This window comes from Hirundo rustica, chromosome 3 (genome assembly GCF_015227805.2).
Source record: "Hirundo rustica isolate bHirRus1 chromosome 3, bHirRus1.pri.v3, whole genome shotgun sequence".
NCBI lineage: Eukaryota > Metazoa > Chordata > Aves > Passeriformes > Hirundinidae > Hirundo > Hirundo rustica.
Window position 1 is genome coordinate 47,782,481 of NC_053452.1, and position 15,402 is coordinate 47,797,882.

Below are 15,402 nucleotides of genomic sequence, written 5' to 3' on the forward strand. Positions count from 1 at the left end.
TTTAATAAGACAAAACTTTAAAAATTTCTTATATAAGCTAAAATTTTCTTATATAGCTAAGAAAAAAACAGCTTTCATTAAATAGAGTAATGGTTCTTTGCCCCTGGAAAATATTCTAAACAACAGACTGATTGTTTTTAATCCAGTATGGGTTTTTTTAATTAATAAAAAAGTAAGTTTCTATTTAAAAGTAATAAATTAGTATGCATTTGATCATATAACATTTGAAGTAGAAACAGTTCCTCAACACTAATGATAAAAATAGACAATATTCTTAAGGCTGCATCTGACACACCAGAATTGGGATGGCACCCTTTGTGCTTCTGAACAAAAATGGGATGTTTTGAACTCAGAAATAACTTGCAAATCTCAAAGAAAAAGGTTGAAAAATACAACGTTCTGCGTGATGTCCAATTTAAAAACAGAAAGCAATTTCCCAGGTCAGTATACTGAGATACAAAGTTTAAAAAACCCAAATGCATCTACTTTAGGATTACAGCAGCAGCTGGCAGCAAAGAAGGCAGTGGCTTTAAACAATATCTACGGCCTTTGAATGTAACAATTTGAATAGCAGGCACACTTACATAAGGCACAAACTGTTATTTGTTCAGTTTTCAGTTATGGTTTGTTAAAAGCATGTCCTAAAAATGGAGGGGGGGGGGGGGGGTAAGAAAGAAAAAAAAGGAATAAACCTCACCTGAAACCTCTTATTTTTAAAGATTTCAAGCCCACCAGCAGTAAATTGGTATGGACTGATCTTGCAGCTTTCCTGGGTAACTTACATGCCAGAATTGTGCAGATTGATCCAAGGGGGACAAGAAATTCTGGGAGGCTTTTAGAAATGAACCAAGGGCGAAGCTTTAGCTGGTCGCAAAGACGCCCAACCCAGTACGGACCTTCTACAACACTCAGGGGATTCTTAGTGACACCTGGCTGTTCAAAACCTCTCACACCGAGGGGAAGTTGCTTGGGCAGGGGCACACAGGAGAGGCTGTGGGGGGAGAAGCGGGACCAAGGTGGGACTGAAGAGAAGCTGACAGGAGAGCAGCCCCAGGAAGGCAGAGGCAGGGAAACATCAGGAAGCTTCCGTGCAGAAGGCGCGGTGGCTAAAGCGCTAAAAGCCAAAGGATCAACGACTCTGACAGCCTGGGGTAACAACAGGTGCTTAACACATATATCGTCACCTCTATACCATACCGCGCTCACAATTTGATTTAAATGATATGACTGGAAGTACCTAATGTAGTTTGGGACATAATTTATGTCTTGTTCTCAGCTGAAGTATATTTATTAAATTATACTTGATACGAGATGGGTTTTATTGCTTTTGTGATGCTGCCAGATTTCATCGGTCAATATTTAGGAATAAACATCAAACATCTTTTCAACTAAAATAAACATAAAAAGTTGCATTATATGAACATTTTTTCTAAAATAGCTCAGTCTTTGTGGGAAAACCTTTGCTGGACAACATTTAATTTTATTCGCATGCCCTCATTAACATAATAAGTGTGTGTTTGAATACAATTATATCCAGCTGTGTTTTCTTTCTGTGTTGTTTCTTTAACTGTATTACCACAGTTCAAATAGTGAGATGCCTGTCAGAGTGCTCTGCTGCAAGAATCCCATTTAGTGTGTGGTATATAATTTGCATACTAATACCGTAAATAGTTTTCAAACAGATTTCCTGGAAGTCTTGAGAACTCTTCGATATGTGTAAATAGAGCGCTTATTTCTTTCAGGAGTAATGTTCTGTGTGAAAACAATTTTCCCCCAACACACACAGATGAAAGCCTTGTGACCTTCTTGAAATTATCATACAGCAAGATCATAACCCAGGCAGAACCTAGTCCTCATCAATTTTTAAATATCCGGGTGAAAAACTGTCATACATTCACTTAGCTTTTTTTCATCCATCTATTAGCATGTAAAGTACAAATGCCCTTGTATTAATTTACATCAAAGGACAGGCCAGTCCTGTGGTGATAAATTCACTGTGGATATAAATGGATACAGACAAATAATATTAAAAAAAAAAAAAAAAAAAATCCACATATAGAGTAATTTCAATCCCTACTTCAATTATTGGATAATGTTAGTAATCCCAAGCAACCCCACTTTCTACTGATGCTGTGTAGGAGGATGCATACCAGGATTCTGCTAAGGAACACAAAAGAAGGAAGAAGCCTTTTGTGTAAGCAGAGGAGGTACCAGAATGTACATGCTTCGGTCTGGCTATCAGCAGCATTTGAAGCAACCACCTGAGAGTACACTGAGTTAAAAAAAAATCCACTTGATATAAATGCTCTATCCCTGATAACTGTGGCAGCAGTGACTAAATTAATTAAGCCCTTCTAACAGTGCTACAGTGTATTAATTTTAGGAAACCTGTAAGAGCTCTTTGGATGAATTAATTATTTACATAAAATGGCATGCCTGAGCCATGGTACATTTCCATGCAAGCGGAGCAGAGTATGCAGTATTTATAGTCTGCTTGCTGTACAAAGTTGCATACTCCAAGTACCCTTTCTATTGCCTGGCCGTATAGCCCAAATCAACAGCTGTTAATGCCTTTTTTTGTATAAAATCCTTTTGCTAAAACATGCAAAACACTCAACAGAGAGTAAATTAATATTTATAATTAGGTCAGCTGAAGTTTTGATGGCTTTTTTTTCTTTCTCAAAGAAGCTGGCAATTTAACTGTGAATCTACTTAAGCCAAAATAACCAGAAGTTTTCTTGCATCTGAGACAAATATACCCCTGTATGTGGGAGGGAATAGGCTCGTGCATTCCGATAGGCTGGGAAGTGTCTGTCTGTATTGCTGCTCTGTGGGAAATGATCTGAAGGAGAAGCTGAACATGAGTCAGCAGTATCTCTTTGCAGCAATGCAGACAAACCACGTACCCAGCTGCATCAGCAACAGCTTAGCCAGCAGGCAAAACGCTTATTTCTCTCTACTCAGTATCACAAGGAAACTTCTGGAACACCAAGACTACTTTCGAGCCCCCAAAACAACACAAGACATATATTTCAAATGCGAAAATCCAGGGGAGGAAGGGACTTGTTTTATGCTTGCAAAAGGGGAGAGCTATCCGCTGCCTTTTGTGCCTGCAGAGGAACTTAGAGAGATAGACCTTTTCCAAAGGTGCACTGTGGAAGGACAGGAGACAGTAATCTGAAATTGCAGTAGAGGAATTTCTAGTCAGCTATAAAGTAACATACTTCACAATAAAAGTAGGAAAGGCCATGGAATGTCCATCCTTGATGATTTTCAAAGCTTGCTTAACCCAAGAGCCTGGACAATCTTATTCACCTCAGAAATCAGCACTGGTTTGAGCAGGAGGACTAGAAGACCTCCAGAGGTCCCTCTCAGCCTACATTTCTGTGGTGCAGCCTACACTTCACAAGCTCCGGGGAGTGAAATTCAAATAATCCACTTTACACAACACTCCGATCAAGTATTCACATTGGTGTGAAATTCATCTCTCTGCCTTCCCCACCCCACAACAGCAGAGTGGGAACAAGACTGGTTATTTGCCCCCTTACTGCTGCCCCTGCCCTGCAGCAGCCTGTGGTGCTTTCTCAATCCATACACGCAAACCTCAGGCTGATTTAAGGAAATGTAATTTCACAGTCTCTTCAGCTAAAAATACATAGGTGCTATTTAAAATAATTACCTCATTTCAATATGCACACCCATAAATTCAGAGTTCATTAAAGCAGTAAATATTTAGGTAGATTGATTCACATACCTTATGCAATTTCATTGCATTTCAGTGTCAATACATTGTGAAATAGATTTTTTTATTTGTTTTGCAGGCATGGGCTAACTTGCTAAGTGTAATTGCAAAATACTAAATTTCAAGATCTCCAGGCTTTCAGGATTTAAAGATTTTAAATTTAAATTATGGACCTGGGTACAAACATGACAGGTCATCTCTTTCACTGGAAAGGATAAAGTCAGACACACAAACATAAAGAAAAAAGCAGAGACTGAAATCTTTCTTTTACATTAAGTTAAATAGTAGATTATAATAATAATAATAAAAAAAGCTTAAAATCTTGAAATTTTCTGAGTGTCAAATGTTTGAGTTGGATTCTGGAACAATCTATCCTGCTATTTCTGTCATTGCTGCTTTTCCTGTTATTTTATAGGAGTCTTTTAACCCTCAACAGTAACTCTTCATATCCCTTTCTAAAGTAGAGAAAAGAAGTTAATTAGGCAGTGAGTTATAAGCAGAACAGCAGAGAAAATTTTTATTTGTGGGTTTTCTATTCCAGTTACTTGTGCCGCTATATGAACTGTGCATAGTTAAAAATCAAGGGGAGAAGATTATAAAAAAAGAAATGGAAGATTATCAAATAAAGGAATAAGGAAAAAAAAAAATCAGTACCACTCAACTGGAAAAAATCAAAGGAGTTACTAGCTGGAAAAATACCCAGTTTGACTCTGGTAATGTGGGAAAGATTTTTTTTCATACATAGTCTAGCATCAAAGGAGACATTAAAATCCTATATTGAGTAAGTTGTCCGTAATGGTTAAAACTGAGGCTCTCATAAAGAAAAACACAGGCTACATTCTCCTGCACTGCACCAATTTCTCATTTCACTGAGATGGAATTTATTCGAGTGTGCAGAATCCACTAAGGCTTACAAGGAAAAGTTGAGGTTTAGGTAATGATTATCACTGTATTCTGGGATTTTACCTCATTTTGCACACTTCAGGGTCAACCAGTAAAAGAGTCTTTTCCAGTGGAAGAGCTGCACTATTAAAAACTTTGCTGATGCAATAGAAGGTCTCAGAGGAACATTCCAAACATACTGAATCCAAGTGGTCAGGTCTTTTAAGAGGATTTGGAAAAATAGCTGCTCTTTTAAGGTCCAGTCAAAGGACAGCAAAATTCCAAAATCAGATAAAAATTTCAGAAAAGGCACTTTTTAAAAATGTAGCTCGATTTATAATTAGAGATCAATGAACCTCAACTAAGTGGTGAAAAAAATAAAGAAGCCATAGCTGCCAGAACCTGCAAATCCACAGGACAATGCACTGGTAGTGCTGCTAGGGGAGGTCTCAGCATCTCCTGTGATACCACCCAAGGCAGCAAAGACAAACCAGGGACCAAGGGGACTACAAGGGCTACAGGAACCACTTCCTTTTGGTTGGAAAATGTTACTGTTACTTAAAACTGTAGAACCTAATCATGGGGTCAATTTATGATAAACTAAGTGCACCTAATCTGAAACACTCTTATGAACTTTATGATCCTCCCTAAAAGTGTATGTTTCAATTACTATTTCCATTTGGTTTAGCAATTCTGTGAAAATAACTCTGAGAAATCAACTGTGTGAATGCTAGGAGTTGACAACACCTTTAGTAACAAGATCCCAATTATCAGCAGATGTGTGAAGAAAGAGGGAAAATACTATTCTGAGTTTAAGTATTATGGCACTAGTGGTGGATTTTATTTTTTCATTACATATCATAATCCCATTAACTACAAACTCTAAACTAAATTGGATGGGTCTACCTACTTAATGGTTGCATTATATAATGTTATAGTACTTAGTTTCATACACATATATAGTTGTATAAAATACCGAATTATCATATTATATGCTACTTGTAGTAGTACCATAGTCCAAGTTTCTGCACAATTAATTTTAGCAGAACTATCTCTCTGAAATCATGCCCTTTTGATTCAGTTGTGTGACTGACAAACAAGCAGGGTGACCAGAATTCCAACACCTGCTGTTAAATCACGGTGCTTTTGTGGAGGTCTCACTTGCATTATAGTTCTGGCAAGAAGCAAACACAGAGACACTAATATTTGGAATACAGTCCAACAGCCATGATAACTGCAAACATAAATTGTAATAAGTGTGTAAGTTTGATGACTACTTTGGAAAGAGCTCCTATCAAGACTTCACCTCTCTACAGCTCCAGACCAAACTTCTAAAATTAGTTCATGATGTTACTAGCTTTTCCTTTTTTCTAGCAGACTCTTGCCTGTTAGAAATTGCCTTCTCTCAGAAATGCAGCTATATCTTTCAATTACCACCCAAGAAACACAATTTTCGGAAGCAAATCCCAAGATTGTTCTCAAGTATAGATTTTGTACAAGCATGACATTTTATTTCTAGAGGCCTCATAAATTTGCCAGATAATCAGGGCAAAGTTATTAAAACCTGCTTGTTCTACTGACTCATTAAATATTTTCAATATTTACAGTCATTATATATGTGCTTTGCTTCTAAATACTATCTTTTCTGGAACTCAGGATAGGGTAAATAATTGCAATGTATGGATTCAGTGTGACACTGAAGTAAGTGAATACAACTTGGAACTGGACTTGCATTGAATAACCTCAATTTTTTTTCGTATTTCTTAATACAAATCTATTTTTAAAGCATGCAATACAAAAATCTGTCAATATGCTGCAAATATACCTGAAAATTGTGATTTACGGTCAAGTAGGATAATGGAAACAAATTAGGTGTAACAGCTTAACTGCTAAAACCAGCTATCAGCGGATAATAACGTAAAACTTGCTGGCTTTTAATTTAGTAAATAAAAGCTTTTCATTTTCTCTTATTGGTTTATTGAACTGCTATTTCAGGCCACAGAATGCTCAATGTAGAATCTTATTGAGCTTCTTCCTTCAAAGGAAGGGATTGTCTTAATTCATAAGAGTTAATAATAACTTTGTTATGATTAAGTGTTCTCTTCTGTTGAAGGTTTTAGTAGAGAATTATGCAGATAGCATAGAATGAATTTAAATGCTCAGTACTTGTCTTCAATAGCTAATTTCATTTTCACTCATCAAAGAACAGAGATAAATAATAAAAAAGTTAAATATTTATTTCTTAAACTAAAATGAATAAGCAATAAACTTTATTGTATCATACACTAGAAATATATTGATGGAGAAATAATAAATTTTGTATTTATGCATAAGTTAAACATACTGTAGAGAGACCCACATGGAGGGCAGAAAATTTGCCATTGAACCAGTTAGTAAAATCAGTACAACCTTTATTCAAGGACTGATTGGGGATCACTGACTCCTACCAAAATAACAGTAGTTCCACGGTTGCTCTGCAATGGACCTAACCAAAACACAGAAAGGTGTGTAATTAATGGATAAAAGTTCAACTCTGAGCTGTTTCTCTTATTTGGACAAGACAAATGAGTTCAAACACCACCAGATAAAGGAGAGACATTTGATCATTTAATTTGATCAAACTTTAATTATGTTTGCAGCAAGGTAAAATGCAGACAGTTTTCAAACTAAGAGATGTGAAGTCTCACTTAGTATAGACTTTAGGATCACTTAAAATTTCAAAGATTTTTAGGGTCTTTCCAAAACAAAGAAACCTACACAGCCTCAATTTCCACTTTATACTTACTTGTTTTCACAAACTAGAGTTCAGATCTTTTCCCTTTGTAGTATCAGACACACAGGGAATTCCACTGGCTGTGCAAATGGAAGACCAGTTTGAAACAGGAGAGAGACACACAGAGAAATTCTCAAGGAATATAATACTAATAAGTGAAACCATAAAATGTATCCATAGGAGACAGAACATCTTGAACTATGACAGCAATCCTCATGTTCTCACATACTTGGTTGTTGAAGGACAGATGTTGTTAAAAGCTGAGCTTTCACCTTAAGAGAACAAGATTTGATCTTTTTTTTTTTTTTTAATTAGTAGTCTGTGTGTCACAGAATTACATACTATGCAAAATGCATAATAAAAGGATGCTAAAATTTAATCTTGAGACAAGTCATATGAAATTAAACAAGAAGCTGTACCCAAGAAAATTCTACTGTGTTGATGTTCTATGCTTAATTCTTTTTGCAAGTTGATTTAACTTCTAATTAGTTTTAATTGATGATATACCATTTCAGTTTTGTAGTGACTGGTTTTCAGAACCAGAAATTTTTGCACAAAAATTAGACCCATTGTATTTATTCAAGTGGAGTTTTGTAGTATTAATTTTACTTAAGACTGTATTGAAATGATTTCTGTATATGTGAAGATTCCAGTATCCACAAGACTATTGCCCAAGCAAACTTGTTAAATTTATCTATTTTGTTGCCCCTTGTGCTAAATAGTTAGATTCATTATTACTTTCTCAAGATTTTTTTTTAACCCAAAAGGAAGGAGACTGCTGTTTTACAGATTCCATACAGAAGAAATTTAGGTTATTCACTTGAAAATAAGTGGCAACAGAAAAGTCTAACACGTCTCTGAAAACATTGATGGCAAATATAGGTGACATTTGGAAATTGATTATATGCCGTTTGACTTATAAGAAGATCTTTGACAAAATGCTTTGGATTAAAGCAGCAAATTTAATTCCCACAGATATAAAGACTCATGTATAAACACTGCACTTATAAAAAAAATTCCTTATATTTACTTCTTCAGGTTATTTTCCTAGTTTCACATAGAACTGGGTCTTACTCAAAACCATATTTTCATATAATTTTTCTTGGTGACCTTCCATATCAATTAACTATTTCACAGCTTGTGACCTCTCAGTTTTAACTTCCAAATATTTTTGTTGCACTGTTCCAAAAAACTGCTTCTTTTTCCCCATATGACTCACTTTTATTCAAGTATAGACTACATAAAAATGCTAAATAATGTGAGTAAAAATTCTCCCACAAAGATCTTAGTTAGCAGGCCAGCTAGAGGTTTTATAAATACGTGCCTCAACTACAAGCAAGTATGGATCGTAAACAATATAACTTTTTTTTTTTAATTAAAGCATTGTACAAGGCTTTGTTTCATTACCAGAAGGGCAGTTATCTGAGAATGACAATTCCTGGTTTGGCTGCATTCCCTGTCTGCTGTAAAGGCAACTCCCTTTTAAGGATGTACGGTCAAACAGGTGCAAAAGGAGACATGAAAATTACATGTATATATATCACTAGAGAAGTTGGATGGCACAATTCACATTTGCTTTCTGAAGATGTTTAAAAACTTTCTGAAAATATTATGAAAAAGCAGAGAGAAGTGTTCTCTGGCTAAACAAGTGACTGGCCCAGAAAAGTCTAGCACTGAGTGTGAAAAGCAAGGATGCATGCATCTCCTTATCCAAGGTAAATTCACTGTTTTGACAAGTCTCTGAAGCTGATCTTGAGGGACAGGATGAAATAATCATTAAAATACAAAAAGAACTCACTGCCTGGCCCTCAAAGCCTGGGAATGTTACATGCCAGGTCAGATGTGAAAGGTCCTGTTCAGACCACATAAAATACAGTTAATAAAAGATAAACTGAAAAAATTAAATTAATGGACATAGAGTTTCATAAAAAGAGAGAGAAGCAAAAGGTGTGGGAGGTGCGACAAGATTTTAAATATTTGAAGAACACTGTTTTCCTAGTTTGGTGCTAGGAAACAATAGCAAGGAACACCCAAATCCAGAAATTATACATGTTTCTGGATTTTACAACAGCAGTGAATTATCATTTGCTCTTAGTATTACTTCTTGTCCTTTCTAGCCATATTCACCCCAGATACTTCACTGTCCTGTATCAAATCACACAAATACTGCTCTTGTTTTTCATCAAATCATAGAATCATCTAGGTTGGAATAGACCTTGAAGGTCATCAAGACTGACCCTTACCAATATTTTATTACCATTTTTTTCCCAAAGAACCAAATTAACTACCATAATCCAGCAAACCAGTAACAGCAATGGGAATAGAAGTCCTGTGGATTGGGTTTAACCAAGTTATAAATGGCAGAATGGAAGAAATGGCTCACACTTTGACTCATGCTCATGCTTTACCAAATCACACTATGACTAAACCATAGCCAGTGTTTAAACTTTGGAGAGGGACACACGCCAATGCCATTCTCTAGCATATCTGATGCATATTTCCCGTCTTCATTTTAAAAACAACTGCACAGAAACTTGCTAAATGTGACTGTTACACAACCAACACGGACTGATGGCAAAGATCAGAGAGGCACTGAAGAAAAGGAAATGCTTTTTCAGGTTTTTACAGTTAGAAAGTATACAGGTGACTTTCAGAAGAAAAGGATAATTCCCCCATTATCTTCTGAATTAATGTGAATCATGGCAAGTATCCAAAAGGCCTTTTTTATTGCATGAATGTATAACTCAGGAAGAAAAGTGAATCATTTGTAGCAGCAAGACATCAGCTATCTTGCCTGTTACCTGAAAGAGTTAATTTTACAGCAAGCCACAGCTACTTTACTCTGACTGTATTTAGCGTGGGTTTGAGAATGTTTTAGAGGATTTACTGCTTTAGTACCTGTTTGTCCCTTTTTAAAAAGTTTAAGATTATGGGGTTTAAAAAGAGATAATAATTCAGGAAAGCCGAAACAAGGTCTCTTTCAAAGACTTTAATAAGGAGCATGAGATTTCTTTTTGAACAAAAGAAGTTTCTCAATTTCTTTCTCCTGGAAGTAACTCACTTTCCCAATTTAGCTTGGTTTGTTATTGGTTTTGACTAACACCTTAATCCTCCTAAACAATTTTTGCTTATTTCCACAGTCTGTTATCAATAGAAGTTTCAAAATCATGAAAATAATACACTTTCATGGCAGGTGAAAAGAGAAAGATTTTTCAGGTATGTTTACTCTGCCATCAAAAAGAGAAATGCATCACTATGTGTGAATAATATTAATCTCAGACGTATGCCAGATACTCGCTCCACCTTAGAAATAACAGCATGGACTTAATCCTATGGGGGAGTTAATACAGCTCCCCCTGCCACAAATTTCCCTGGTTTTACTATTGAAATGTGTTTGGGAATGTCTTTGCAGGCTGCAGTTAACTACGGGCAAAGCTCATCCATATTCTTTTTAACTGCAAGCTAAGATCTTTTTACATAAAGCAGAAATTGGGATTTACAGAAATTACCAAGTAAATGCCTCCTGCCATACAGCTGTTCTCATGTCTCTCACTCCTGTAGTGCACTGCTGCCCTGTCCTTTAGGAATGATGGCTTCCTTCCCTCTTCTGCTCCTTCCATCAACTTAAAGTTGAAATACAATGCAAATTTAATATTCATAGTCTATATTTTACATGTGAATCTTCTGTATCAGTACTGTAGCTGTGTAGGTAACAAATAAAGCAATAAAGCAACTAAGGACCAGGACACCTGCAAGAATACCATGAAAAATATTTATTTACTCAGCTTCAACTAACCAACCAACCAAAAATAATGAAACATTTGATCCTCAAAACTCATTTTCAGTAAAAAAAATTACATTGGGGTGGATTTCAAACTATGTTGTCACTGCCCCTAGCCCCTGAACTTTTAGCAAAAGGTGAAACCCTGTAAATAAAAATAAGCCTTATACACAGATTGTCATTCAAATATTACCTTAAAAAACTGTTTAAAAAATTTAGCTCTCCAGAGTTACAGCAGCATTACTGTAAGTTTTTGGGAGGCCTTTGGGGGGCTTGAAAATCCAATTACAAATTGTAATTTAGCTCTAACATCACCCTCCTCTTTTCAGTCTGTTTGTGTTTTATCTTTTGTTCTTTTCAAAAGAAGCTTCTGGCTTTTACTGTGACAGCAAATTCATAACAGTGTTTTCAAAAATATTATTTCAATGACTCTTGAGAGGAACAGTGTAGCCAAAGTATGAACCTCCCCATTCATCTATTTATATCTTCTAAAGCCAGGAGCCTACATTGCTTACTGTAAGCCAGTCCTTTGCCTCTGATATTTCCTAGGTATGTTTACAGCCAGATTGAAAACATCTGCTGGACCAGGCAGACTTATCCACAGCCAAAGCTCGTAATCAGATTCAATTTCTTCTTGTCCTGGACCCTTTTACTCTCTTGAAGCTTCAACAATTCATCTCTTCCAAACCTGAAAATAACATCTCATTCTTGGATTCAAAACCTTTAGATCCATTTCTGCAGCAGATATAAAAGCTCTCTACACCTTCGCAGATCTCAGGTCCACAGATGCTTTGTGTTTATTCCCTATGTAGCTCCAATCTACATCAGATGGAAAATTGCTTTCTGTTATCCTTCCTTGATTGATGTCAGTGATTAGACAGTAACGTCCCAGTCTTTTTGCATCTATTTCCTGTGGTTGGAATCTTTCACATCAAGCTATTTTCGTGACCTGACATTCTAAATCCTACCTAAAAATCCATTTCTTCTGTGATCACTTCAGTTCCCCAGTCCAAATGTAAGCTGACCATCTTCAAGTTTATTATTTTTTATTTAAACTTTCTCATTGCATTCTACTCTTCCACACACCATCACCTAACTTTACCTCCCCCACTAAAAGTAGCTTTCCCCAGTGTCAGAGCAAAAGATATAGTTCATATATGATTTCACTGGTAATGATCTAAAAACTGCATTAACAAAAAAGGAAAACTTAACTCTAGGCAAGGGAAACCAATATTGCACTGTAATAAAGCAAAAAAATGTACAGTTTAATTGGAATTATTATAACAATTGACATTCTTTCTCACAATTTTAGCACTCAAATAGAGTTGAGTATGTAAGAAACTTTAAAAAGAAAAGTTTTGTGTCAGATTGACTTTGACAAAGAACTCAGACAAATCTTGTTTAGACAATGTGTGACTCCCACAGCTCAAAGCCAATATCTAACTTTTATGTACTTCAAAAATAGCTTGGAAACATAACTAGAGTGAAGTTAAAAGGCTTAGCAAGCAAAAAAGCAGACTAAAAAAGAAAACCAGTCAGACTTATTTAAGGGTATTTTTAGTTATATAATTTAGGTTGTGTGACTCATACCCCAGGAAACCTTTGAGATGATAATAGTCAAAGACAGGTACCTTCTTATTCAAGAAACCAGGCACAACACATCTACTCACTAAAAACCATGAACTGGATGCACACACATCTGAAGTCTACAATATCAGATTCATATAAACTAGATCCTGAAGAGGGAGGCAAGCCCCAGCCCCTCACCCTACTGCTCTTTTACTTTCCCCAGGCTACCCCAAAGCTCCACAGAAGCTGACATTTATCAGCAGCCCTGCTCACAGACCCAGCAGCCCCACCAGCACTCACCACCGGACGGTGCACATCCCAAAATGCTCGCTCCTGACTGTCAAGAATCTTCCTCTCTATCTTGTCTCTTTTCTTGTCAACCCTGTCAGTGTCATAGGATATTTAAAAGAAACAGTGTTAAGGACAGTACTTTTAAACATAAAACGTGTCCAACCACTTTCCTCCCCATCCCCCCCCCCCACCCCCCATCAAAAAGCATGCAAGAAAAACCCCCAGCTCATCTCCAAAGGAACTTACTTCGCTTGTGCTTCAGCTTGCATAAAAATAAACTCCCACTTCCGAGCAAAAGCTCGCTGTAGCCTGGCCAAACTCTCCTGAAAATACATTACAATTTTAGCGGGTTAGATTGCAAGTTATTTACTTCTTGATAGCTTCTGGCTTTATCTTTCCCCCTCTCCTCACCTAACCCTCACCAAGACATAATACAAGTCATGATATTTGTGTCAGCTTAAATGGACCTTCCTTATCTGATAAAAAGTTTTTCTTGACACCAAATGAGATGGAGTACTTTTGAATGCCTCGACTATTTTAGTTTTGAAACTCTGATAAAAAGGGTAGATGCATCCTTCAGCAGAACATGAGATTTCTGAAACATTTTTATATACTGTGAGCTATCTTAGCAATTTTGAAATAGTACAAAGAAACATCCTTGTTTTGAATGTATGTAATAATGAAAGATAACAGCAGTTATCTCCATACTGGATGATCCACATGACAATTCCTCATCAGTCATCTATGCAAATGGTTTCCACTTAACAGCGCTGGCTGCCATTTTGGGTAGCATAGCCAAACCTCCACAGCCATCTTCATTTTTAAAAATGCAGACTAATGGTCTTGAATACTATACAGGAAATGTATCTATCCTACAGCCTACTAATAATAACAGACAGAAAATTTATAAAATCATTGCAAAATTCTTTCTTCCATTTATGATGGAACATTTTCACTGTCTCCAACAGAGCTTTTAGAATCTCTTCCCAGCTTAAACAGCAGCAGTATGCTGTCTTCTTAACAAAAAAAGCATTGCTTTTACTATATTTCTATGCATTGCAAATGTATCTCTGTGCCATAGTCACTGAAAATGAAGACTACAGGAAGAGCAGACTTTCTAGAGACCTTGTCAATACCAGGAAAGGCTCTCATGGATTGTATGCTGAAGGGAGTTTTCTAAGGAATGTGAGTACAAAATTGCACATACCCCACAGTGAAGTACACTGAAAAACAAGCTTGTGCCAGGAAGAAGCAATGCAGTGTGTCAGCATGGTGCTGTGGTTGGAGTATCTGCTGTGCTGAGAGGCCTGGCTGACAATCCTGCTGGCAGGTCACAGCAGCACAGCTGGACAGCTTTCAGCACAGAGACAGGGCTGTTTGTGAATTTTATGTTGACATGCTGATAAAAAATTCAGGAACTTCTTGGGGCTAGAGCTGGAATTCAAGACATCTCTCTCCTTATCAAATGCCATCCTCATCAGCTAATCCAACTCCCTCTTTTTCAGGCTCTTCCTGGCCCCAATTATCTTACCTTGCCTGAGGCACAGCACAACCTCAGGGAGCAGGAGTGCCTCTAGTCTGACCCTCTGCCTCTTATCTAGCTGATGGGAAAAGGCTCAAGTGTCAGCATCACTTATAAAGAATGAGATTTACATTTCTACATCTATTGAGAGCTTTTGGAAATGTTGCCAGGGATCCTTCGATCAAACCTTAAATGGCGTAGAGAACAAGTGCTTCCAAACACTCATGGCATAGCTGGGATTTGTGGAGTTATTTGTGATCCTGGCATAGGGATGTGAGCAGAGGAAGATTAGAGGTGGACTGTAACCTCAACATTTGTCCGCTTCATCTCTCAAACACCATTTAAGACTATGGAGCAGTGTTAGACCCACAAGCTGGAAGAACTGAATAACTAATAGATTTTCACATATAATGCCCATAGTTCTCATGCTTAAATTATTTCAAGGGCTCATTAGGTCCAGTAGAGAAATTTACTTTTTGCCACGTACTTACAGCTTCATAGTCTGCTAGTTCTAGCCTTGCTTTGTTTTGCATTGTCCGCTTGCAGAGGTAAACAGCTGGAACAGAATAAAATAACACAGAATTTACTACTATCTCACAAAAACAGCAGATCAGAAATAAAAACTTCATGTCTGGTTTAAAGCCAGCTTTTTTTGGTTTGATTTCTCCCTTTGTTCTAGAAAGCTTTAAATATGGGATCAATGCTACCAATATTGTAACTGAAATGATGGATCAGACACAGAGGTTCATTAAATAATTATAAAATCTGCTTTATGCAACAGACATCATGTGCAAAATTCATGAGGTACTTGAGGTCAGGGTTTTTTAATGGCCAGGGAACTA

The 15,402-nt window shown here is 36.7% G+C and overlaps 1 protein-coding gene across 1 annotated transcript in view; it reads right to left on the minus strand.

Annotated features, from left to right (window-relative positions):
- Window positions 1-15,402, minus strand: part of RGS7 (regulator of G protein signaling 7) — a 198,649-nt gene that overhangs the window by 26,746 nt on the left and 156,501 nt on the right. Inside the window, exons 5-7 of the mRNA XM_040057722.2 lie at window positions 15,052-15,116; window positions 13,285-13,361; window positions 13,048-13,129 (exon numbers count right to left, since the gene is read on the minus strand). Coding sequence (XP_039913656.1) covers window positions 13,048-13,129; window positions 13,285-13,361; window positions 15,052-15,116 — 224 coding nt within the window. The remainder of the gene's footprint in view (window positions 1-13,047; window positions 13,130-13,284; window positions 13,362-15,051; window positions 15,117-15,402) is intronic.